This window comes from Dipodomys spectabilis, unplaced genomic scaffold, assembly GCF_019054845.1.
Source record: "Dipodomys spectabilis isolate Male_0828 unplaced genomic scaffold, ASM1905484v1 ptg000299l, whole genome shotgun sequence".
In the NCBI taxonomy this organism is placed as follows: domain Eukaryota; kingdom Metazoa; phylum Chordata; class Mammalia; order Rodentia; family Heteromyidae; genus Dipodomys; species Dipodomys spectabilis.
The window spans coordinates 1,219,945-1,246,156 of record NW_024870976.1 but is presented as its reverse complement, the minus strand read 5'-3'; the positions used below and the strand labels follow the sequence as shown (position 1 = coordinate 1,246,156).

Sequence of the window (26,212 nt, the reverse complement as noted above, 5' to 3'; positions counted from 1 at the left end):
GGCCCCTGGCTTCGCCCTGCTCACCCTGACACACCAGCCACGTCCTTTCTGTCCCTTTCTGGGATGGCCAGGGGCAAAGTGGGGGAGGCCACAGGACCATGAGAACCCTGGGGGCAGGATGCCCAGGTTCACCATCTTGGATCTAAGGAGGTGCTCAACCTGGTCCCTACTGTCCATCGAGCCCTGCCCAGCCTGTCCCCCAGCCCGCCGGCACCCGCGAAGCCAGTTAGGGTGGGCCAGGTGGGTTTCTGTCGGCCTTCTGCGCTGCATGATCGGCCACTTGTTACCAACCCCAGAACCCTGTGGACGTGGGGGTGGGGGCGGGGTGAGTCTGTTTCTGATGCCACAAAAGACCACGTGGTCATCCGCTTCTGCACTTGCGGCTGTGTGACCTCGGTCTCCTGACTAGCGGGGAGCGTGTCCGTGCCAGGCAGCGCCGCGGAGGCTGCGTGAGAGTTGGCCTGCGGCCCGTGGCTCTTGTCCGGTGCTGCTTGCCATCCTCACTGCCTGGCCAGGCGGCCCCCCTCAGGCTTCCCCTCGCCTGTGCCCCGCCGGGTCGCAGAGGTGGCCCTGCGGCGGGCGCCACTCCTCTGCGGACCCGCAGCCTGGCACATGTCAGCCCTAGAAGCGTGCTGGGCGGCTCTGTAACAGATTGTAGGCTGTGCCCTCGTCTGTGCCAGTGGGCAGGTCTGGGCCTGTCAGCTTGGCCCTGCGGGGCACGGCCAGGCTGATTTCTGAGAGCCTGGGAGAGGGCCGACGGGACGTGCCCACCCCACAGTGGCTTGGAGGTCCCTGCCCCTCCTTTCTGTGTGGGCCATACCTGGTCCTGCTGTGCCTGGCCTGCCTCCTCCTGGTTGGGGTGGTGTGGGGTGTGGAGGAAGGTTCTGAGGAGCCCAGGGGCCGGGGAGCTGGGGTGAGGCCACCTAAGAGCCCACAGTAGAGAGGAAGCTGGGGCTCTGGGCCAGGGGCGGGGCCCGGGCCCCTGCAGTCTCTGGTCCAGCTCCAGGGCTGCAGCCTCAGTGTTGGACGTCCTTCGAGCTCCCGAGTGTGAGACCACCCCAGTCCCGGAGCAGCCCGGACACGGCCGTGCGCACCGGCTGGGCTCTGGCACCAGGAGGGCAGGGGGCATGCTGCCCTCCGTCCTGGGCATCAGGGAGCCCCCGGTTCTGGCTTGCTCCCACACCAGTCACACTGGGAGGTGTGGTGTATGGTAACTGGGGTCTGCCCGTGGGACGCTGCTGTTGCCCCACTTCCTGTCTCGGAGGAGCCCGAAGCCTGAGCTCCTGCTTCTCACCTCAGCCTCAGCCTCAGCTTCCAGGGCGGGCGGAGGGCAGGCAACGAGGGGGGAGGGGAGGGGAGGGGCGGCAGGTGGGGGCTGAGCTTGGATGGGGCTCCCTGGCCAGTGCTCGGGGATGGCCGGCACCTGTCCACCCACTTTGACGTGTGGCAGAGACAGGACAGAGAAGGGCCATGGACGAGACTCTGTGCTCAACAGTCGCTTTTCCTCCCTCCAGAGTGAGCGGCCCTTGGGCGGCCAGGGCGGGGACATGGCCCAGCCCAGCTCCACCGCCCCCCACGAGGGAGCCACGTTCGAGCACCTCTGGAGCTCCCTGTGAGTACAACCTCTGCCACCCCCGCTGCTCCGGGGCTGGCCTCCTGACTGGGCAGTGAGGGGTCAGGCGGGGCTGCCGTTCTCCTGGGGACACCGCACCCAGTGCCTGAGCTCTCCCCCACAGCTGCGTCTCTTGAGGAGTGGCCAGGAGAGTCCTGAGGGGCAGAAGGAGGGCGGGAAGATGAGGGGGCCAGGGGAGGAGGCCCCTAGGAAGATTCTGGTAGCACAGGGGTTCTAGGACTCCTGGGGCTGAAACATAGGTGCCACTGGTTGTCAGGGGATATCCTTGCACCCCCGGCCCAGGAGATCTGGGGGTGATGCCCAGGCTGGACACTGATGGCCCATCTTCTCCCCCATTCCCCCCCACACCTCCCCCCCCCGTTAGGGAGCCGGACAGCACCTACTTCGACCTTCCCCAGTCCAGCCAGGGGAACGCGGAGGCGGTGGGCAGTGCAGAGGCCAGCACGGACGTCTTCCACCTGCAGGGCATGAGCACATCCGTCATGGTGAGTGGGGCGGTCAGCGTGGTGCAGCGGGACTGGGAAGCGGGGTCTGGGATGGCACCGCCTGGGGTTTGTCTGGATGTTCTGTTTATCACGACGTAGGAAGTACATTTCCTCCTGCATCGGTCAGTTCAGAGCTACAAAAGACTTAAGCCCGGGTGGGTCTGGGTGTAGGAGGGAGGCTGCAGGTGTGGCTGGGTCCAGATGCTCTGTGGATTTTCTTATTCCTGGTCAGCGAGGTCCTTGGGCAGCCCCTCGTCTCCTGGTGATGGGCTCCAGGCTCTTCCAGTATTCTCCATCCCCCTGGATCAGGAACCCCTCTTTCTTTGAAGCCCGGTCATTGCCTCTCTCAGGACCTTCCCCCCCCTCTCTCTCTGACTCCATCCTGTCCCCTGGACCAGGTCAGGACAGAGAGGAAGGGGAAGGGCCCGCAGATGTTCTCATTTCCCTAAGAAGGGAGCAGACATGGCAGGCAGGACAGCGGTGCCACTTCCCATCCTAGGGGCTTCCCCCCCACTCCCACCCCCCGCCCCAGGGCTGGAAGAGAGGAGAGAATCCACCCTGGCTCTTCCTGGCAAGCAGGCCGGCGTGGTGGCCGGCGGGGTCTGTCTTGCGTCCCTCTCTGGCCACTGTTCCAGGCTCTGGTGGGGCCAGGTTGTGGACAGCTGATGGGTAGTATGTGCCAGAAAGGGGGTACAAAGACCTTTGACCCTTGGGAGGCCTGTGAAGCTGGCTGTCCCTACCCTGGTGGGCCACTGGGGTGCTGGAGCCCCACAAGGTCCAGGGCCCCGGACAGCTCTGGGGGGACTTGATGGGTCAGCTCTACAGAGAGTGTGAGGGGGCACAGGCCAGGGGAGGAGCCACAAGTCAGGGGAGGAGCCACAGGTCAAGGGGAGGAGGCACAGGTCAAGGGGAGGAGCCATAGGCCAGGGGACGAGCCACAGGTCAAGGGGAGGAGCCACAGGTCAAGGGGAGGAGCCATAGGTCGGAGGCAGAGGCCTCCCCAGTGGTGAGCGAGGCTCCACCTCACCCACAAGGGGCCTGTGTGCAGGAGGGGCAGAGCCTGCCGCTCTGGAGGTCAGAGGGCACGAGGCCTGGCCTCCTCTTCCCAAGGCTGCCCGTTCAGAAGCTGGAGCCCGTCATTTTCCCCAGGGCACCCCTGCACAGGTGGGCGGCCAGGCTGCCTGGAGCACCCAGCAAATCCAGGGCTCTGGGCTCCGTCCATGAGACAGCAGAGGGCAAGGGAGGGGGGCGGTGGGAGGGGCCGCGCCCGCCTCATCCTGCGCTGCCCTGCACCCCCCGTGCTCCCCCTGCTGCTCCCCCCTCCACCGCGTCCCCTACCTCCCCTCCCCCCACTGCTCCTCCTGACCCCGCTGCTTCTCCCCCTGCTCCCCCTACCCCTGCTCACGAGGCCATCTCAGTACGAACCTCAAGCTAGGCTCAGCATCTGATACCCACGGAAACGGTGGGCCTCCCATTCAAGCAGGTAGCGCCATAGTGAGGCTCTGTCTCGACCTCTGTCCCCCACCTTGTCCCCAGAGACCAGGCCCTGACCCTCCCCTCCCATCTAGATCCGCTGGAGTCTGCCAGGCTCCTGGGAGGAAGGACCTTGCAGAGCTGTCTGCGTCCCCGCCAGCCCCGCTGCTGCCTGGCTGGAGATCCAGGCCAGAGCCCTCTGGTTGGGATGTGCATCATGTCAAGGCTCAGGTGCCCAGTGCCGAGCAAGTCTGCCGGGTGCTCATGAGCCCCAGCCTGCTGGGACATGCAGCTCCAGGGAGCCCACACCTCCGCAGACAAGGGGCCCACGCCATCAGGCAGTGGCATGCCTCTCAGTGAAACTGTGCACGAATTCCTGGTGCACAGCTCACATCTCGGAGGTGGGGATTCCCTGAGCCCAGGCCCGGCTGGGCCTCCCCTCTGCATGCCTCCCCCCGCCCTGCTCCCCCGGTCCTCCAGATGCCAGTGTGAGGACACTGGGTGATGTTTGGCCCGCTGGGGACTTGTGACAACTGGCAAGTGTGCGGGTGAAGGCAGGGGACAGCCCTGTGTGGACCAAGCTCTGTTTCCCAGAGCCCTGAGTGGTGGGTGCTCTCCACGCTGGCCCCTGCAGCCGGGGCTCCCTGACCTCAACGCCGTCGGTCCCGGCAGACCCGAGGTGGCTTGCTGACACCTGGCTGCACAGTCACAGACCTGTGGCCAGGTGTGACCCGTGACCGAGGCTGGAGAGCTGAGTCCCAGGCCACCGTGCACTGCAGAGCAAGGCTGCAGTGCACAGGAAAAACAAACAAGTGGAAGTGGATGGATGCATGGATGGATGGGTGGGTGGATGGATAGATGGATGCAAAAATGAGTAAAATAAGATCGGACCCTGTCTGCAAGAGGCAAGCAGGGAAAGCACCGTGGCTGGGGACGAAGGCCCTGCCCCTGCCCTCCAGATGGCCCAAACTCTCATGCTGGCCTGGGCCTTGGGTGTGCCTGTCCCCTTCCGAGTCTCTGTCCCAGGGCTGAGAGCCGAGGCCCCTGCAGCTCTTAGGATGCAGGACAGCGGAGGAGGACCAGAGAACATCAGAGCGAGGGACAGGTGTCCGGGACCGTGGGCACACGGCCCACGCCACGAGGGTCTCCTCCTTCCCCGTGCTTTCCCCTGAGCCTCCTCCAGGCTTCCTCTCCCCCCTCAGAGTCCCTTCCCGCCTCTCCTGGCGCCTTTCTCTGGTGACAGCTGTCGGGGGCAGGTGGGCCATGGGAAGGGGGAGGAGGAAGGGCTGTAACAGGCCAGGGCAGAAGGTGCAGTGTGGATCTGCCCCTCCGCTGCAGGAGCTGCGGAGAATCATGGAGCTCCTGCTCAGCTTTGGGGAGGGGGCTGAGGTGTGGATGCCACGCTGCCAGGAAGGGGCAGGTGGGCAGAAAGGACATTCTGTCCTTTTGGGGAGGAGCTGCATTGTGAGTAGAGCAGATTGAACATGGGGGGCGTGGAGGAACAGGACATCACAGCCTATACACTACCCCCAGGAAGCCCTACACAGTCAGCTCACCGAGCCTCCCTGGTCTCTTCCCTGGTGGTGGGGGCGGGGGAGGGAGGAGAAAGCCACCCACCCACCAGAACGGACACGACACCCACAAGGGTCTGTCCCTCCCACGTGGGGGTGGTGAGAGCCACCTGCAGGCCAGTCTGGAAGCTGAGAGTACTCTCTCCCTGGAGTTCTGGAGCATCCTTCCTGGGGTACCATGAGGGCTTATGGGCCCCCTCCCTGACCCCACGGAAGGAGGCTGCTCACTTGTTCAGAACTTCCCAATGCGCCCCACCCCGGCTCCTCGAGAAGACATTTCCCCGATGACCTCCTCCAGAATCTGACTAGCAAACAACGGTTTAACATTTTCTTTTCTCTTCTTTCTTTTCCTTCCTTTCTCTCCTCCTCTCCCCACTTTCTCTCTCTCCTTGTGCTGGTACTAGGGTTTGAGGTCATGGTCCTGATGCTGTCTCTCAGCTTTCTTGCTCAAGGCTGGCACACTACTGTTTGAGTCACAGCAACACTTCCCACTTTTTGGTAATTAATTGGCTGTAAGCGCTCATGGGATTTCCTGTCTGGGCTGGCTTTGAACTGTGATCCTCAGATCTCAGCCTCCTGAGTAGCTGGGATGACAGGCATGAGCCACCGGCTTTATTCTTCTCCATGGGCTCATGGGGTGCAGAACAGACCTGCTGGTTGGATGCTCACAGACAGGGCCAGGTGGAGCGCTGGGGTAGAGCCGGCCCTGGGCTGTGTGCACACAGAGCCTCTAGCGGCCCCATGTACACAGGTCCCCAACACCGGTCCTAGTGCACCATTGAGGCTGTGGGTGACCCCACACCCCCCACGTTCTGCCTATGCCAGGCAGCTCTCCAGGGTGGGGACTCTGTAGGAAAAGTCCAGAAGAAAAGGGTCCCCCTGATGCTCACAGTTTCTTGCAGAGTTTTAGGCTCTTGCTTTGGGCTCCAACTGTTCTGCTAGAAACTCCAAGTCCTGCCATCAATTCTGCAGGCCCGAGTGCCCACTTCTAGCCTGCCGGCAGGGAGGACACCGGATCCCTCTGCCAAGGGGGGACGTTGTGCCAGAGATGGCTAAAATGGAGCATAAAGCTGGATGTTCCTGAGCAAGGGAGTGGCAGTGGCCCCTGTGAGGCATGAGGGACCAGCTGCTGGCCCGGGGGTGGGGGGGGGGGAGGACAGGGCTGGGCCACCGTGTCTGTGATGGGGTGGGGCTCGTCCCTGGGGCTGCTCTTTGGTGGCCGTGGTTGTGCGTGCGCTGCTTCCTGGGGCTCGCTCAACAGGAGCAAGAGCAAATGACGTGTGTCAAGCAGGGCTCTGGGCTCTGACCCCACGTGCCACTTTCGGTCTTTGAGGAGGATGGCCACACCCAGGATGCAGACTCCTGCCCTCCCTTTCCCCCTAAGAGTCCAAGGATTGGTTTCCCCATGGATGGACCTCTCCTGCGTGTGGGGTGCTCTCCACAGACTCCCCGTTCCCTGGGGAGGAGAGAGACTCACTCAGCCCGGGTTGCCGGGGTCTCCGAGGTTGGCGGCACCACCTCGCTCTTTGGGGTGGCCTATTATTGCTTACCAGGGTATCAGGGACCCTGGCTCGGCCCTCATGCTCAGGGGGGCGGCCCTCATGCTCAGGGGGGCGGCTGCTGGTGCTTTGAGTGCTAGGGGCCCCTCAGATCTTCCTGGGTGATGGCTTGGTGAGGGGTGACGGTGGAGCCGGCCACGGACCCGGTGCTCCCCCCACGCCGCCTCCTTGGTGCGGTCCAACACATCCCTGGGCAAGCTGAGGCCTGCCCCAACGTGCATGAATGGTCATGAGGGAGGAAGGGGCGGGGCCTGGGTTTTGTTGTTAGCTGCAGCCAGTTGACAGAACTAAGGGAGATGGAAAAGGCAAAAATGCCAACAAACAGCCCACATGTTCCGGGGCAGCCTTGGCTCCTGCCTCCCTAGCCACAGAGCCTGGCCCCCTGCGTCCACCCCTCCAGGCGGCTCAGACCCTTCACCCTCCCCGGCCACCTAGACCCATGCCTCCACCCACAGCACACCGGCTCCCCGGCGTGCGCGGACTCCCGAGATCGTACCATGCTGTACCTTGGTGACCCCATGCGGCACCTCGCCACGGTAGGTGGGGTGCACCCTGCACTAGGGGACCTGGTGCCATCTTCCTCAGGGGCTTCGGTGGGAGGTTGCTTGCTGTGGTGGAGGTTCAAAAGACGATCTCTCTCTCTCTCTCTCTCTCTCTCTCTCTCTCTCTCTCCTTGTTGAGTATCTGCTGCTAGCTGGTGTGGCAGAGTCAGGACGGGAGGTGTCCAAGGGGGGCGGGAGGATACTCCCTCCCGGGCTGGAGGCCAGGCACATTCTGGAGATGCGGAGATGCTTGTCTTTCCTGGTGTAGCTCTGAGGACCAGGAACAGGTGGCCTGGGCCCGGAGATCAGCCCTGGAGTCGGGGGCTTCCGATGTGTCTCAGCTTTGGGGTGGCAGCTCTGCCCCGTCTCGGAACTTCTTGAGCTGTCCCCCACCCCTGAGCTGCCAGCCCCAGCTGCCCAGGGCTCCGGGTACCTGGAGGTCTCATCTTTGCTCCTGGGCTTGGGTGTGCCAAGGGCACACTCACCTGGGAGTTTGTTCACTTGACGGCGGCGGTGATGGGGTTTCTTGCGGTGTGTGGGCTCTGTGTGGTTTGGGTGTGAGCTCCTGGTCAAAGACGTGTGGCAGGCTGGCCCCGAAGCCTCCTGTTGCTCCTGCCACACAGGGGCAGCTGGCCTGGCACAGGGGGCTGCAGCGGAGGCTTGGTCTGAGCCCTGGGGATCTGAGCTCATTTCAGACTTGCCAGATCCCTGGGGTCAGGCCGACACCAGGCTGCTAATTGAGCAGGCTGAGGGGTGGCTCTCGCTGCTCCAGGGGGCCATTTTCCCTGTGAGGGCTGCAGGGGACCAGCAATGGGCGAGGAACAGGGGGCAGCTGGACAGGGCCCAGCGTCCCTGAGCTCTGCTGACCGCGGACAGGCATCGTGAATGTGGAGTCCCAAAGGCTGGGGACCAGAGACCTTCGGAGAGTGGTACGGCCAGAGCATGCAGGAGTGTGCAACAGATGTGCGTGTGCGAGTGTGTGTGAGAGCTGGCATGCTTGAGTGTGCTTGTGTGTTTATGCATCAGAGTGTGAAGGTAGGTACACATGCAGTTGAGAATGTGTGCAATGTATGTTGTCACAAGTGTGTGGCTGAATGCATGTGTGTGCAGGCTGCTGTGGGTGTGTTGTGCTTGTGTGATATAGGTACGTGTATGTGTGCAGTATAAGGGTATATACATGTGTGCAAACTGCTGTGGGTCTAGTGCCCAGCTGTGGTTGTGTATGCATATATGTTTTAAGTGTGCATATATGTGTGTGTGCATGCAGGTTGCTCTGGGTGTCTTGTGCAAGTATGATACAGGTGTTTGGGTACATTGTGTTGTACGTGTGTGCATCTGTGTGCATATGTGTGCAGGTTGCTGCTGGAGTAGTAAGCAGGTATGCTTGTGTGACATGGCTATGTGGGCACATGTGTGTCACAAATGCATACACACATGTGCATGTGCAGCCGTGCCCGTGTCATGATAGTTACGTGCATGTGTCAAGGCAGGTACCTGTCTGCTCGTGCCTGCAGTATAGGTCACAGCAGGACTGGGAGGCATGGCGGTGTGTGTGGTTGCAGGGGAGTGTCCTGTGTGCACCGCCTGGCCTGGGCACACTCCCTTCACCTGGGTGCACCGCCTGGCCTGGGCACACTCCCCTCACCTGGGTGCACCGCCTGGCCTGGGCACACTCCCCTCACCTGGGTGCACCGCCTGGCCTGGGCACACTCCCCTTCTCCCAGCTGCTGTTGTTCAGAGTTTCAGGGTCTCAGGAGACAGACAAGGGCAACATTAGTCTCCCGCTGTGCTTGCATGTGGGGGTCTGTGCACTCGGGCTGGGAGCCCCCTGGCCTCCCCTCCTTGGCATCTGTCACCCACCCCTCACTCGTTCATCTGTTTGTCCAGTGTGTCATTGTTGGAAACGCGCCATGGCCTGGACTCTCAGAGGTGGGTCTCCAGCCACAGGTGGCACTGCCTCCTGCCTCAGGGGATCTGGTTGTGACTGCTGGAGGCTGAGCTGGAGCTGGGTCCTGGAAGCCCCTGGCCGGCCAGCTGTGAAGCTGGGAGCAGCGGTGTGGGTGACTGTTTTGTTTTTTCCTTTCTTGGAGTGGGCGTCGCATCAGGAGAGAGGCGAAGGCCACTGACCTGGGCCATGGGGACCCTCTCCATCCCCCAGGGACCACAGGGACCCCCGCCACCCCCAGGGACCACAGGTGCCCACCCCGCCCCTGCTATCCAGACCCCAGGCCCAGCAATGGACCCCATGTCCCTGCTCTGCTTCCCTCTGGGGCCGAGAACGCCTTCCGGCCGAGGGCCATTGGGATGCTTTTAAAGGCCATATAAAATGATCAGCATGGCAGATCACTGAGGCAGCCACAGAGGGCCGACAGGAGTGTACTTCTCCCACCATGTACCAAGGGATTCCATGTTCTCCACCTCTGCGAGGCCAAGACTAGCTGTGGCTTGTTCATTCATTCATTCATTCGTTCATTTGCTCCATCAACAAGTGTTCTTGGGGCACCCCTTAAGTCTGGAGCCGAGCATCAAGGACAGGGAGTAGTGGAGCCCATAGCTCTCTGGGGCCCCATGGCCGCTTCTATGCCACCCAGGGAGCCCGCTGAGTGGGCTCATCCTAATCTGGGCAGGTGACTCAGTGTCCCCATTCCACTGAATGACACAGCTCAAGGTGTGCGAGGCCTGAAGGAACAAACAAGACTTTTGATGCGGATGGCTGGGTCTGTCATCCATCTTGGTTTTCTCTGTCTGAGTGCATCGGCTGCTGGGGAGCCCACGGAGGAAGCCCAGCCTGAGAAAGATGTGTCTGATGCCTGGCTGGATCTCCTGCTGAACAGATGCACCTCTGTGTGGCTCAGGGTTGAACAGGACTTTGGCCCTAGCCTCTGCTGGCTGTACCTGAGGAGCCTGGGTTTCTTCTGCTTTGTTGCCTGTTCAGGCCAGGGTCTCTGTGGCAGGTGCTGGTCACTGGCTATGCCAACCCTGGCGTCTACTGGTAGAGATTCAGAGAAGCCAGGCCTGGGAGCCAGGTGTTCTTCCTTCCCCTGCCATCTCTCTGTCTTTGCTTCTGTGCCCCGAGTCTTCCATGCAGAGACCTGATCTGCAGCACCCCCTTGCCTGTGGATCCCTCCATGTGTGAGCTGAGGGCAGCCTGGGATGGGGCTCAGCCCCTCCCTCCCCAGTGGGTGACAGCCCTGCCACCCACAGCGGGGCTTTCTGTACAGACAAGGTGAAGATGGCGGCTGGCATGCTCTGTTCTTCTCCCCCAATTTCCCTAGCATTCTCTGCCCCCCAACTTCCCCTCCCCCAGGACGCTAAGGCTCTGGTGCCGTTCAGAGCCTTAATCTCTTCAGTGCCTTGCGTGGGGTGGGTTTGGCATCTTTGTAGGGGGACCTGGCTGCCCGCCTCCGGCCCTTCTGGCACAGCATGTGTCCGTGGACAGTGTGGTGTGGATGAATGCCAGGACCCCTGGTGCCGCTCAGCGTAGAAGGACATGAGGGCACTGAGCGTGGAGTTGGCCGTGTGGTGGGAGCAGGGTTCCTGGGGGTCTGGGACAGCAGCAGCCCTCTGCCCGGCTGGAGAGGCCTGGGGATGCGCCCAGGGGAAGCGTCCCAGGGTGGCTGTAAGGATTCACGCAGTGCCTACTATGTGCAAGGGACTAGACAGTGGGTGCCTATTGTGTGCACACAGGTAGTCACTGTACAGAACAGAGGGGCCATTGTTGGCCTCCTATGGATGAAGAAGTCGTCGTCATTATTTTCTACTGTTACATGTATTTGGTCCATGAGGCTTTCGGGGAGCAGTGGAAGGACAGAAGGACCTGGTGCAGTGCTGGGAACAGACCACAGGAGGGCGGGGTGGACAGGGGAGCTGGGAAGTGGCTGGACTGGTCCAGGTGAGAGCCTGGCTGGGTGCGGAGGGAGTGTGAGGAGCCAGGGCTCTGGCAGGACTCGTTGGCAGGCTGGCTGTGTGTGTGTGTGGGGGGGGGGGGGGTGAGGGTGATCTGAAGGTTTTGGTCAGAGACGGTCAAGCACAGCAGAGCTCTACAGTGAGACCCGGGCGTCGCCCTGTGGTTGCGTTGTGTTTGTGATGCCATAGGCCCTCATCCAGCGAGAGAGCCACAGATGGGCAGACAGGAAGAGAGCGAGGCGGGGCTGGGCAGGGGGCTTGCAGGCTCCTTTAAAGAAGGGCAGGGGGACTCGGGGAAGGTGCCTGGGGTTTCCTTTGGAATGGGCAGTGCTGTCTGGAAGGCTATACAGGTCACACTGGAGGGGCATCGGGGCCACTGCGTGCTCAGGTGTGGGGGTGCGTGGGCAGGAGGGCACAGAGATACAGCCCTGGGTGTGTACCGTGACACTCAGGCCCTGGGGCGGGGGCGGGGAGTGTGGGGACACTGGGGGGAGAATGAGCAGGGAGGAGGCCAGAGCTCCCGGAGATGACAGGCAGGCTGAGCTGCGGGACGCAGGGAGGGCAGAAAAGAGCCACCACGGGCTAGGCAGAGATGCCAGGCACCCGCCGCACAACACTGCTTGGGGAGGACCAGGCCCCTGTGGGCTGCTGCTGGCTGTCCATCCGGGAGGCTGGGGGCGATGACCGCCCTGCTTCCCATCCCTAGGAGAGCCCAGGAAATGAGGTTGTGGGGAGCTGGCTTAGGATCCTGGGGCTGGCGGGAAGCGGCTACGCTAGGGCCCCCGAGTGTGCAGGGTGTGAGGAAGATAGGCTGGCAGTGTGGAGTTGGGGGCCTCTGACCTCAGCCTCGGTGGCCGTCCCCCAGTCTGTCCCGGTCTGCCTTCGCCATCGTTGGGCTACCCTCCCCGCGCCTGCACCGTGCGAACGTGTCATGACCCGGTGTCTCAGGTCTCCACCCATCCCCTCCTGAACTGCTCCGGGGCTGGGGCCTCCCCCCCCCCGCCATGTCCCCCGAGAAGACAGAGCCCCGTGAGCAGCTGTGGAAAGGACAGATGGACGGACCGATGGATGGATGGGCCATGCACAGTGGTGGGTCCAGAGGAAAGCAGAAGTGGCATTGTTACTCCTGCACTGATCCAGGGGACACCCCCTCTCCCCCACCTCCGCCCCACCCTGCCCCAGGTCCTTGGGACCTGTGTTCAGATGGTCCTGTGAGCTACGGCAGGGCGCAGCCATGCAGGCCCCGCAGGGACCCTCTGTGATGCTCTTGCCTCGGGCTCTGTGTGGGCTGAGATGGGGCAGGGGCAGCTGGGGGGGGAGGCTGTGGGTCCTGCACACACACGCCTGGTGGTGGGGCTTCTGGGGGCATGCTTCCCAGGCTCAGTGTGGAAAGTTCCACATGGCCCTGGCATGGGCTAGGCCAGGCCTTGCCTTGGCGGGAGAGGAGGGTGCAGTGTGCATACCTGCAGGGTGGCAGCCCTCCCCCCCCACGCACAAGTCACGTCTTGCTGGCATTTCCATCTGTTTAATCACAGGCCCAGGAGACTGTGGGAAACACAGGAGGGATGGAGGTCTCTGAGCGAGCGAGGAAGTGAGCGGGGTGGCTTGTCTCCCGCGGGGCCAGGCTGGTGTCAGTCACTAACCCCAGGGTGAGGCTGGGCCCAGGCTCAGACATGCCCACCGGAGGAAAGCGGGGATCTGAAGACTTTCTTACTCTTAGAAGAATCCACGGCAGTCTGAGTCTGGGGTTCTGGAAGCCAGGGGAGGGGGAGGGGGGGAGAAGAGAGGAGGGGGGGCCTGACTCTCTGTCCTCTGGTGCCAGGGTCAAAGCAGAGTAGCTGTGGCTCTGGCCCAGAGTGAGGGGCAGGCGTCCGGTGGAACCCCGAGCCCAGACCTGTCCCTCAAGCCGACTGTCTGCCGGCGTGGTCGGGGGATGGGTGATGGGCTGCACCGGGGTAGGGGAGCCCCAGGCATGCACCATGGCTCCCACTCAGAGCTGCCACCCCGGTAGGGGAGCCAGCAATCAGGGGAGCAGGGAGAGAGCCCGCTGGGGAGCGGGCAGAGCTGGGATGGAGCACAATGCTGAGGAGGCTCTGGAACGGAGCATGGGAAGGACCAACAGAGGGTCCAGGGCTCCGTCTGCCCCTCCTCCACTGGGCAGCCCCACTTCCCGTCCTTTTATGGGGGGGAGGGATACTGGAATTGAGGGCTCTGTGCTCACTAAACAGGGACTCCTTGGCTTAAGCCGCGTCCCCAGCCCCGATTTCCGTCCTAACTGTGCCCCTATGAGAACACTGGGGTGAACCCCGATGGATAGATCGTTCCTCTCGAAGAAGAAAGTGACGCAGCCAAGCTGTGCTGAGTTAGGATGCAGACCCAAGTCTCGAGGTCCTCGGCCAAGAGTCTCAGTGCGTTTGTGGGTCTTCTGAACTGGCCTAGCTCCCTATCGGAAGGGCCCCGCAGCCTTGGCTTCCCAGGTGAGGGAAGGCCAGAATGGAGCTGGAAGAGTGGAGAAGCAGCAGGGGTGGCGCAGAAGGGGATGGAGGCCAGGGTGGCTTGCAGATGGAAAGCCACAGGGGTGAGGAGGAGAGAGCAGGGTCTGGAGTCCTGAGACAGGCCAGCCTGGGCTGCCTGGTTTACAGGAAAGAGCAGAGAAGGAGGGAAGGAAGGATGGATGAATGAGGGAAAGGAGGGAGGGAGAAGGGAGGGGGAGAGAAAGGAGAGGTGAGGGAAAGGAAGGAGGAAGAGGAGGAGGAGGGAATTGAGGGAGAGGCGAAGAGGGAAAGGAAGCCCGGAAGCAGGTTCTGAAGTCACAGGTGAATCTGGGGGTGTTGGGTCGTGGTCAGCCAGGCTGTAGACTCATTGTCCCTCTGTGCGGTCAGCAGCTTCCTCCTTGTTCCCTGGTGGCAGCTTCCTTCTCTGGTAGCCAGGTTCCCCCCCCCACTCTTCCCCGCGCCCCCCTCCCCCCCCCAAGGCCTGGCTCAGGTCACAAGAGAAAAGAGTCAGGGCATACGTGGGCTCTGGTGCCGCTGGGATTCTGAGCCCACCTTCCAGAAAGGATGGCCTGGGCCTGGGGCGGGAGGCTCTGACCCGAGGGAGGGCAGCACTTAGCGAGACCTTGTGCTTCCACAGGGAGCGCCTCTCACAAACACAACATGTCTGCCCAGAGCCTGGGATCCCCCAGATGAGCAGGACCCTGTGGGCCCAGGCAGAGGTCAGTGAAGACCCAGGACCTGTTTTGCATCGGAGGGGACAGGATAGGACCCCGTGTGGGTGCATGGTACCTAGAGCCGTGGGAGAGAAAGCCCCAGCACACTGGGACTGCTGGCGAGGTCTAGAAGCTTCCAGGAGGAGGCTGAGCTGGTACGGAGCTGGTAAGGAGCTGGTAGGAGTTACCCTGGAACAGCAGTGAGGCGTGGTAGGAGGAATGACCAGCACATTTTAAGGTGGACTGGCAGGCTTTCCCGTGGCTGTTTTCTTTAGAAAAGCAATCCCAGGGAGAACACGGTGTGTGATGCTGCCCTTTGTCACCAGAGCTCACGATGCAGCTGGGGTCCATCTGAGCATCTCAGACTCCGGAAAAGACAGCTTCAGATGCCACGGAGCGAGGGGAAGAGGGGAAGGGAGGGGAGGGTGGACCACAAATTTGAAAAAGAAATTTACTTTCCATCCACATCTAAACACAAGTAGTTCGAGATGGTTTATATATTTGAAACAGTGAACATATAAAATGTAAATTTGTGTGTGTGCATGTGCGTGTGCATGCGTGTATGTGCACACATTTGTTGTGGGGCTTGAACTCAGCGCCTGAGTGATGTCCCTTAACTTTTCCACTCAAGGCTGGTGCTCTACCACGAGCCACAGTTCTACTTCTGGCTTTTTGGTGGTTGATTGGAGATAAGACTTTCCTGCCTGGGTTGGCCTTGAAACTTCATCCTCAGATCTCAGCCTCCTGAGCATTACAGGTGTGAGCCACCAGTGCCAGCCAGAATACAAGTTCCTGTGGGAGGCCACGCCCCAGGTGGTAAGGCCAGGGCATTGTACCTAGCAATGCTTGCTTCAGGTCAGGACGGGTGAGTCTGGGGAACTGAGGTAAGGATGGAAGGAAGGCCCCAACCTCGTTCATAGTATTCTGTAGGAGAAACCTGGTCCTTGGGTACCACCTGGGCTTGGGGCTGTGATTGGCCAGGACAGTGAGCAAGCACATATATGGAAACGTCCACTGGAGGCCCCTGAAGGGCAGACCCTGGAACTGTCTGCCCATTTTCTGATTCCCTTGAGTGTCAAGGAAGGCCTGTGTCACTCAAGCGTTTCTGAGCACCCGATTCCATGCCAGATGCCCGCAATGCCAGGCTCCAATTCCTACCCAGGGACAGTGGTTCTGTCCTCTCCCCTCCTTTGTGTCCTCCGGGCCTGGGTCAGTTTCTCCTGTGTCTGTCAGCCTCAATTCTCCCCCCATCCCCTGCTGAGCTTTTGTGACAGTAAGAGGAGATTCCATCTCGGGAGAGGGTCCTTCTGGATGCTGGTTCCCTGAGCCACAGTGAGCCGTCATCCCTCTCCTTGGGCAGTCCCCATGGCCAGCATTTCTGGACCCCTGGACCTCACAGCCAGGCAGATGAGAAGATGAAGGCTGGGAGGGGGGATGCTCTGCTCAGTCCTGGGAAGTCTCTTGTACCCCTCGGCCTTGGCCTCAGGACGTGGCTGGAGGGAGCAGCGCCCTCGCTGGACCTGGACAGCAGGGCCCGGAGGTGTTAAGCAGGTCACCTCCTGCCCGCCTCATGGGGACCCTGCCCACTGTCCCAGCTAAGCCAGAGGGCACCATTGGCTCGAATGGGGCTCCAGCTAGCGGGACCCAAGCTGCAGGTAGAGCTGAGCTCCGACTTTCCTCTGCTCCCAAGCAGACAGGGCAGGGGCGGGCACTGGGCACCTGCTCCTGGTTCTCTGAGAGGCCTGGTCACTACCTGGCTGTCACTCGAGACAGAGTACAGAGAGGTCAAGGAGGACATGGTCTGGGAATAGAGCTGCATCTAGAGGCTGGCCAAGGAACTAGAATGACTCCTTTGTGATGGCTGCTCCCAGCCCAATGAGTTGAGAAACTTTAGCAGATCTTCAGGGAGAAGAGAGGAGCCTCTAGAACCAAGGGACCTGGGGACCTGGGGGAGGAGGGTCCCCAATCACAGGGTCCCCAGACTGATGCAGCCTCCAGCGGGTCTGATCTCCCTTGGCCCACCCTGTGTCCTGCTGAGAAGAGAGGGCCTGGGTGTGTGTGTGAGGCTCCAAGTCAGGGAAGCATCGCAGGGGTCTGGAGGGGCTGCCCAGACGGTCTTGCCCTGGGTGGGCAGTGTCTGGTGTGAGGCAGGCTCTCCTGCAGCCCAGAGCCCCGGGCAAAGCTCCCATCCCCACTCTGGACGCTGGGGTCCCCGCAGGCAAGGCCACCGCCGGCTCCGTGTCTCCCTCCGCTCCTCTCTGTCTCTTTGGGCTGCGCCCAGCAGCCCTGTGTACACATGTAGGCACTTGTGGGGCGCCGCGGGCCGGGCATGTCCCAATCAGCCCACTATCTTGGGAGTTCTCATTGAAAACAAAACAAACCAAAAAAGTCCTGGTTTTGCCTGGGTCTGTCACTGTTGCCAAGAGAGGGTCTCGCTTCAGCCTCGGGGTGGCCTCTGGTTCTGGGGGACCCCTGGGCTGTTGCATGGGCCTGTCTAGGCCTCTCCACGCAGTATTCACGTTCCAGCAGCTTTACTAGAGGTAGATCGGGGACCCAGACTGAGTCTTGAGACCCAGGTGGAGAGAGGGTTACAGGAGGGGACCTGGGGGCGGGAAGGAAAGCCAGGTGGTGGGCAAAGCAAAAAGTCACCCTCACTTCCTAATCCGTGGGGTCTCTGTCATCTTCCGCTGGCACAGACGACACTATGTCCAGACATGAGAGTGTGGGACATGCAGTAGCAGAGCAGACAGGGAAGGGTCAAGGCCCATTGGACAGAGGTGCTGGCCCAGCCCAATGCCCCTTGGAGGAAGGGTCTTCAGAGGATGCCTGTTACAGAAGGCAAGGCTGGGAGGGCGGGGGAGGGGCAGGCCGCAGGGTGCCCCACATCCCTGAACCCCCAGCATCTCTCCACCAGCCTCTCCCACGCTGGCCGATTGGCTGCTGGAAGCATTCTGGGTTTCCTTCTGCAAGCCTGCTCCAGGGACCTCTCAGAGCGCCCGCGCTGGCGGCTGGCTGTGGAAGGGCTCTGGGTTTCCTTCTGCAAGACCGCTCCATGCAGATGCTATCGGCTTCCCTGTGAGTTCCATGACTAAGTCCTTGGCGCTGCCCTCAGACCATTAAAGAATGTGGACAAGTTCAAATACGAACTCTGCTGTCATGGGCCTGACCCTGCTTCTGAGCGAGGGAGGCCAGGCTCTTTGCCCAGACCCGGGACTTCCTGTTACCTGGATGGTGCAGAGATGGAGATTGTTGGGGCTTACCTTTGCCCGCTTTCCTGACCTGAGGGGACTCCTCTGGGCAGAGAGCCCGGCACTAGGCCATTCTTGCTTAGGGAGCCTGTATGGGTGTGTGAGAGTGTCTCCGACCCATAGGGAAGACCCTTACCGAGGGCCAGGACTGTTCCTCCCAGAGAGAGGTTTTTCAGCGTGGGAGGGGCCGGCTCATGTCCTGTCCTCATTCCTGGCCAACTGTACAAAGAATATCTGCACGCTTGCAATCCTAACTACTCAGGAGGCTGAGATCTGACGATCGCAGTTCAAAGCCAGCCCAGGCAGGAAAGTCCATGAGACTCTTATCTCCAATAAACCACCAGAAAACCAGAAGTGGTGCTGTGGCTCAAGTGGTAGAGTGCTCACCTTGAGTTGAAGAGCTGAGGGACAGTGTCCAGGCCCAGAGTCAAGCCCCACCACTGACAAAAAAAAAAAAAAGAATACCTGCTGTTATCCTATAGACAGGATGTGATAAATACCTGTCCATGTATTTATTATCTTTTAGAATAGATCTATTACTTTCAACATCTGTCTGTTAATCCATCCATTCATCCATCTATCCATCCATTCATCTGTTCAACCACCCATCTATCCATCCATTCATCCATCCATCTGTCAAACCACCCATCCATCCATCCATCCATCTGTCCAAGTACCCATCTGTCCATCCATCCATTCTTCCATCCATCTGTCCAACCACCTATCCATCCATTCATCCATCTATCCATCCATCTGCTATCCATCCATCCATCCATCCATTTGCCCATCTACCCATCAATCCAGCCATCCATCCGTCCATCCATCCGTCTCTCCATCCCTCCCTTTTCTAGTTTGCTCAATCATCAACCTCTCTGTCATGAGGATATAGAGGATCTTATTCAATGTCATACGGGAGAGATGCACTAGGTGGAATCTACCCGTGTCTGTGGCTTCTACTCTGTCCATGGAGAGAGATATTCACCTAGAAATGGTTTATGGTTGAAGGGAGTATATTTTGAAGGTCTATGTAAAACCATACCATTTTATACATGGGACTTTCAGTACTCAGGGGCATCTGGGCCTATCCCACATGCAAGCAGAGGGATGATTGACTGTAGAATGGAATTATACCTTCGTTAAACACAGCCAGATGAGGTGAGCAGGGACAGGAGGGCTGAAAAGATGGCTTCAGCCCCTGGCGAGCATGTGCAAGGTTCCAGGCTTGATTCCTAGTACTGTAAAGCAAGCAGACAAAGAAAAGGGAAAGGAACGGATAGACGTGATGAAAAATTCACTCAGCCCTAGCCAACATCGTCTGGTTGTAAACACAGGGTGATGAGTGGCAGGGGTGAGTCCTGGATTCTGACTGTACACTTCCACTCATCCTGGGCTCCAGTAGGACAGATGGATCCCTGCTCAGCTTGGGAGTCCAGGAGATACCTCTAGGGAATGGTGGGAGGATGTCTGATGTAGCCGGGGATGGACATGGACGGCTCCTTGGAGTAGTGACCTCTGGGACCTGGAGCCATGATGGGTGAGGGAGGCTGTCAGAGGCCGGCACTGGTCAGGAGTCTTTAGAGACCCTGGGCTGTGGGGAAGAATCCAGGATTCTGAGCCCTAGGCAAGGCCTGTCCTGCTCAGATCATCCCCTGGGTCGCCCGAAGCCCTCCCTGCCGGGCTCCTGCTGGCAGCTCCTGGGGTGAGGGGTGCGGACTCTCCATTCAGAGCCCCTCATGGGGTATAGGGCTTGTGGTGTATCTTCCTGGGGGGGGGCAGCTCTCACATGCCTGCACCTCTCTTAACACAGCCCAAGAGCTGGGGTCAGTAAGGATCGGGTCGTTCCTTGTGTGTTGGTGGGTTGTTGTTTTGACAGTCATACTGTATAGAGCCCAGGCTGGCCTTGAACTCATGATCCAATTACCTCAGCCTCCCAAATGCTGGGATTGCAAGCACGATCTACCCCCGCCCCCCTCCTTCCTGTATTTTTAAACAGCTTTATTAAAGCAGCCCAGTTCACACATCACGAAAAGCACACATTTTAAGGGCCTGAGCGGGTTCTCCCTGGTCTGTGAGTGGGTGGATCTGCGCGACCGTCGCCAACGTCCATCCTTCCAAAAAGCCCCGCACCCTTCGGCGGTCCCCGCTCCATCGTCCTCCCCCCAGCGCCAGCGCCGCCCGCCTGCCTCTGCCTCTCAGACTTGGCTCACCGCGGACACCCTACACAGGGAGCCATGTGCTGGGTGGCACATTGTGTCCGATTCCCTTGCCCAACACTGTGTTTTGTCTTAGTTATGCGGTGGTGTGTGTCAGCGATTCCTTCTTCTCATAGCGGAGGAATGCCCAGCTTGGGTACTGGCCTGGGGGTGGCCACGGTGACTCCGGGGTAACCTGTGGTACAGGAAGTTAGGAGGATGGTCATAGCTCATCTAGAACGGTCAGTGAGACCTCCAAGGTGCCAGCGGTAGACAGGACCTGACCCCCCCTGCTGGGCTTGCTGGATAGTTCCACGTGAGCTGGCTCTGGCCAGTCTTCCTGCCAACGCTCTGCCGGCGGCTGGCCCCAGGGAGGCCATCGGCTAGCTCAGGCCTAGAGAGGCTGGAGATCTAATCTGGGTGGTGACCGTCACTGTGCCAGCAATGGAGGCCTGGGGTACAATGGTAACAGTGCTAGAGCCGGAGCCAGACCCTGCCCTCGCTCCACCTGGCACTACCGCATGAGCCGCCCTACCATGCCCACCATGGCAGACTGCTCCCTCGAAAGCTAGTCTCACTTTGGTGAAGGAAACAAGGCCAGGAGGCTGGTGGAGGCTGTGATTCCTGTGGTCTCCATTATACTGTGAAACACCACGCGTTTGACTTTATCCGGTAGCGTGGTCTCCCCCCCTCCCCCCATCAGTCCATGTTTGATTCATCTCCCTGGGTTCCCTTTCAGAATTCCCAGTGTTCTTCTAAATGACCACCATCTCCTACCAAATTACAGATAAGCAAAAGGTGTTTTTGTGTCCTGGTACTGGGGCTTGAACCCAGGGCCTGGGCACCTGGGCACTGTCCCTTAGCTTTTTTTTTGCTCAAGGCTAGTTCTGTGCCACTTGAGCCACAGCTCCACTTCTAGTTGTTGTTTTTTTTCTGCATAATTGGAAATAAGAGCCTCAGGGACTTTCCTGTGAGTGCTAGCTTGGAATTGTAACCCTCAGATCTGAGTCTCCTGTGTAGCTAAGATTATGTGTGTGAGCACCGGTTCTTGGCTTCTGTAAACCATTTTAATTTAATTAAGTTAATTAATTATTTTTTTTTGTGGGTCATGGGGCTTGAACTCTGGGTCTGGGCACTGTCCCTCAGCTCTTCAGCTCAAGGCTAGTGCTCTACCACTTGAGCCACAGCACCACTTCTGGTTTTCTGGTGGTTTATTAGAGATCAGAGTCTCACAGACTTTCCTGCCTGAGCTGGCTTTGAACCATGATCCTCAGATCTCAGCCTCCTGAGTAGCTAGGATTGCAGGCATGAGCCACCGGCGCCCGGTGGCAACAGGTATTCTTGGTATGGTTGGCCAGGAATGAGGACAGGGCATGAGCTCCCCCCTCCCACGCTGAGAAGCCTCCCTCTGGGAGGAACAGCCCTGGCCCTCGATGGGGGTCTTCCCTCCATAAAAGATTTAAAACAAGAAAGAGAGAGGACCCGGGCTGCCCCTGTCCCTCCCCTGTCCCCGTGGTGTCCCTTGGGCTGATCTTCCTGTCCCCAGGCAACCACCGATAGCGGACCCAAGTCTGCTCCAATGGGAGGCACAGCTGGGCCCTTGGGACTTGGACTCTGCTCTCCTAAGCAGGACCAGGAGGGGTTAGATCCTTGTCCTGTGCACGGTGGACAGCCAGGGCATTGGCACTAGATCATTCGGCCCAGCTGCCCTTGATAGGAGGGCTGAGCACAGGGTCCTCATGGCTCTGGGGCCCAGATGGGGCTCCAGGATGGAATCCTGGCCAGGTGTCAGGAATACGCTTGGTTTTTTTTAGTTTAGGGGAAACAGGCTGGCAGAAGGGAGATGCGCTGATAGACGCCGGGGTCCTGAGTCCTCTCTGAAGAGGGGTGCGGAGTAGAGGAGGCCCCATTGCGGTCCTTCCTCCCCAGGGCCTTGGGCTGGCGGCTGCACCGCCCTGCTGATTGCTGGTGAGCCACTGCTGCGGCCCCGAGGGCAGGGAGGCCCCCAGCACAGGGGCAGGGAAAGAGCATCCAAGCATCTGCAGTTAGGGGCCATCCCTGGCCAGCTGTGCCCCTCTGTACTGCCCTCCAGGCCCTCCTCTTCTCAGAGCTGCAGGATTTATTAGACTCCAGGGCACTGCCAGCCTGCCATGCCACTCGGACACCCACATGTGGGCTGGGGGCTCCCTTAGGCGCCTGCTGCTGGCTCATCTTTCTTGGGGTGCTGGGGATGCCCGGCGAAGGCCAGCAGGGCCCCTTCAGCAAAGCCAATCCAAAAGGAGCCTCTGCCGTGGAGTCCCATCACTTGCTATATCCAGGAGTCACATCTGATTCCCGCTGTCCCCATCCCCAGGACTGCACACAGCCCCATCCACCAGAGCCACCAGGGCCCTCTGCCCCCTGCCCAGCCGCCACGACCTGGCTCATGGAGCCCAGACTGCCCACTCTGAACTAGGGCTGGGGCGGGCGTGCTCAGGACGGATGGTGTGCCCTGGAGTGTGGTGGAGCCCACGGGGTGCCAGGAGCTAGAAGCCTCCTTGAGAAGCAGCATCGTCTGCTCCAGGTGTGGGAAGCTCAGATTCTACCTCGCTGGCAGCTGGGTGGATCCCCAGAAACCCTGGCACCCGGGGAGTCGGACGGAGAGGGGCGGGCGAGGTGAATGTGTTAGTTTATCCCAATACAAGTAGTGGCCTGTTGGAGTGGGGTGGGGGCCTGAGGAAATATTTGGGATGACTTGGAGCCGGCTGGCCCTTTAAGGTTCTGGTAACAAGACACCTCCCCAATGGGACAGGAGCTCAAGGCTGGGGCTTCCACCCTCAGCCCCACCGACCGACCCACCGAGTCTCTCCCCTCTCTCCGCCCCCTTCCCTGACAGGCCCAGTTCAATTTGCTCAGCAGTACCATGGACCAGATGAGCAGCCGCCCGGCCCCAGCCAGCCCTTACACCCCTGAGCACACGGCCAGCGTGCCCACTCACTCACCCTACGCCCAGCCCAGCTCCACGTTCGATACCATGTCGCCCGCTCCCGTCATCCCCTCCAACACGGACTACCCTGGTCCCCACCACTTCGAGGTCACCTTCCAGCAGTCCAGCACAGCTAAGTCCGCCACCTGGACGGTGAGTTGACCCTGCCCTGCCCCTCGCGGCCCTCCCCCCCCCCCCCCCCCCCGCCCCGCACCTGCAGGGCTCCCCCTGGGGGCTGAAAGGCCGGCACTGGCTGAGCCGTGGAGCATTCTTACTGTCCACAGGGGGATCCCCCCTGGCCCAAGGCAGGAGGAGGGGAGGGCAGGAGGCGGGTCTCGGGGCTGGTAGTCTGGGTGTGCCCAGCCCACAGACCAGAAGCAGCTAGCCAGACTCCTGCAGGCCCTGGAGGGGTGGGATGTGTTTGTGTGCCTGCCAGCACGGTCCAGGAGGCAGGGGCAGGCTGTGCCCGCCGAGGCTGGCTGGCTTTCCCATGCGTCCGTGGGGATCTGCCTGGAGCTCTGTCCTGAGCAGAAATGTGAGACCGCTGAGAATCATCTGAGACTGGCTCAGGTCCACAGAGGCCGTGTCCTCTGGCCGAGTGGCCGCCTGCCTTGCCAGAGGATGTGGACTTTGCCCTTGCTGAACTGGGGGTGTTGTCTCTAAGCCTTGACACGGGACAGGGGTACAACCATGGCACCGAGGACTCTGGTCCTCAGCTGGGCACATAGTCAGGAGTTTCCCGTGTGGCTAACAGCCCACATCACCGGCCTGCCGAAACCCACCTAGGAGCCCACAGGCTGGACTCTGTTATGGCTCCTGCTTTATATCCAGGGAGGCTGGGGCACTGGGAGGGCAAGTAGCTTGCTCAGAGCTACGTGGACCCTAGGTAAGTTGAGGCACTGGGGCAGAGTGGCAAGAGAAGAGAGGACAGCCAGGAGAGGTGGGCTGAAGCTTTGGGACCCTCACCGTGGCATGCGGGGAGGGAGGGGCACTGGGAGGGAAGGACATCCTGGGTTCTTCCAGGTCTCCCTGCACAGCTGATGAGGACAGAGGGGACCCTGAGCCCAGGGGCCTCAGGAGGTTCCCGGGGCAGTGTCCCCTCAGCCTTGGGGCGCCACCCCCTCTAAGGAGCTGCTGAACCTCTGGGACGGAGCTGTTCCCCAGTGCCAGGGTTTATACGCTCCCTGCCCGTGGGAGCTGGCATGGCCCCTCCCCTCCCCGGTCCCATCTTACCTAAGTCCCCTGGCTTTCCCATGCTCTCTGGGGGACAGAGGACCGGGCAGAAGTCTGACGTGGGCCTGGGCTCCAGGCCAGCACTCCTACAGCTCTTTCTAGCTCCTGTTCTGTGGGCTATGGCCTATGGGCACAGAGGCTGTGCTGAGGGGGAGGGGAGTGATGGGCAGCCGTCAGCCTGGTCGGCCGGATGGGTACCTGCCGAAAGCCTCTCCCTTCTCTGCGGTGGGAGGGGCCGGGACCCGCCCTCTGCCCCAGCTCTGAGGTCCAGCAGGAGGCACCTGTGCACCTGCTGACCGGAGCTCCTTCCCCTCCCCCCGAAGGGCGAGGGAGGGGCCTGCCCACCGCATGGAGTCCTGGTGGGCAGCTGGAAAGAGCTGTCTCTCCTTCCCCCAGTGTCTGACAGCGGGTTTTTTGGGGGAGAGGAGGGGTGATCGGAACCCTCAGATGATCTGAGCAGTTCCCAGGGAGAAGCAGGAGCTGCCCGCCTCTGCCTGGGACTCTGCCACCCCCTGCCAAGCATGTGGCATCAGGGCTGAGGAGACCCATGGTTTGTCCCAAGTACCCCCCCCAAGTGACCCCTTGGGGTCATCTGCTCAGGACTGAGGCTGCGCTGCTGGCCAGTCACACCAGGGGCCAGAGCACGCGGGGCCTCCAGGCGATCCCCTTCCTAGTACGAGCAGCCAAGCCAAGCATCACAGGAGGGCAGGGGGATGCTGTGGTCTGCCCCCCATCCCCCTTCCCAACCTCCCAGGCCAGACCGGGCGGAGGTGGGACCAACATTGATAATGAGATTTTGGCACCTCGGCGCTCTGGGAGCAGACCCCCGAGGGCTTTTTCTCCTTGCCCAGGAAGGGGCGGGCAGCAGCTGCTCTCCGTTCCTGGGGGTCCCAAGGTGTGCTCGCTGCCCAGACTTGCAGCCCAGGCCTCCGCTCTGTGCCACGTTTGGCCTCCGCCACACCACCGGCTGGTAACTGATAGCTAATTCCCATTTTTCTCAAGTACAATTCCATATTCACTGCTGCCTCCGCTGCTCCCTGAGATCAGCGGATGCACCCTCACCAGCCCCCACATGGCTACAGCTGTTAATGGGGTCTTTGGCCTCTGCGTGGCTGAGTCCCGCTGTGAGCGCCCCACAGCTGGCGGGGGGCACTCTCTGCCCATCCTCCCTCAGCTGTGAGAGCTGCGTGTACCAAAGGCTCTGGGGCCCTCAGCAGACACGTCTGCAGACATGCGCATGCGCACAGCACAGGCACCCAAGCACACAGGGGCACACGTGTCCAGGACGCACGCACACACACGTGTGTGAGCACATAGGCATGCATGCACGCATGCACGTGCACAGCACACACAGGTAAACACCCATGCCGTTCTGGCCACCTCTGACCCTGCAGAAGTCACCAAGCGAGCAGGGCTGCCCGAGAAAGTTATAAACCAGGGCCAGTGCCAGGGATGGGACGCTGCAGGCCGTATGGGTGGAGATGGCGGCCTGCTGGCCGCATGCTGCCTGGTCCCATCTCTACCTGTGAACCAACTGCTGCTCCTCCTCTCCGTCTGTCTGTCCTCTGCTATAAAGGAGGGAACAGAACCGCTGTGGAGCTTCTCAGAACAGGGCCTGGGGAGCACACACAAAGCCCATGTGTATGAGCCGCCCTGTCCTGCTCTCCATCATAAAATGGACCGTGTTTGGTCCATTGCATGAACCACTAGGGAGCGGGGAAGAGCTGGACGCTAGGACTGGTCAGAGCGGGGGCAGTGGGGATTCTGTGGATGGTGGACGAGTGTGGCTGGTGGGAGATGTGGGCACTGGTTGCTTTGTCTGTTTCTCAGTCTCCCTGGACCATTTCTGAGTGATGGGGGTCAGGGTGTTGGCAGGGCTCTCTGGCCTTTGGTCCCTGGTGGTCATTCTTATCCTGTCCTCTACCCCCTTGGTTGGCAGTGTTGTAGGCCCAGGAGAGGAATGATCAGATCCCTGTCCTTTGCCCATTGGAACAGCCTGATTGAGTCAGGGGCATCTGGATGCTGCCCAGCTCCACTTCAGTGTCTGTCTGCTCAGCTCTGATTGGCCAGGGGAACATGGCTGAGCTCAGTCTTGGGGCTCTACAGCCAGGCACAAAGGCTCGCGTGGCATCTGTGGGCACCTTGGGGGCAGGCGCTGCGGGGAGGACAATGCTGGGGATGCTGCCGGTGCCTGGAG

General features: G+C 60.6%; 1 protein-coding gene across 4 annotated transcripts in view; it reads left to right on the top strand.

Moving 5' to 3' along the window:
* The first annotated feature begins 1,547 nt into the window (after positions 1–1,547).
* The window catches only part of Tp73 (tumor protein p73), a 44,090-nt gene continuing 19,425 nt past the window's right edge, over positions 1,548–26,212 (top strand). For 3 of the 4 annotated variants that reach the window (XM_042702016.1, XM_042702013.1, XM_042702017.1), the window contains exons 1-3: positions 1,548–1,612; positions 1,998–2,118; positions 22,693–22,935. In XM_042702016.1, the coding sequence (XP_042557950.1) occupies positions 1,548–1,612; positions 1,998–2,118; positions 22,693–22,935 (429 nt within the window). The remainder of the gene's footprint in view (positions 1,613–1,997; positions 2,119–22,692; positions 22,936–26,212) is intronic. The other variant, XM_042702015.1, reaches the window with a different exon arrangement.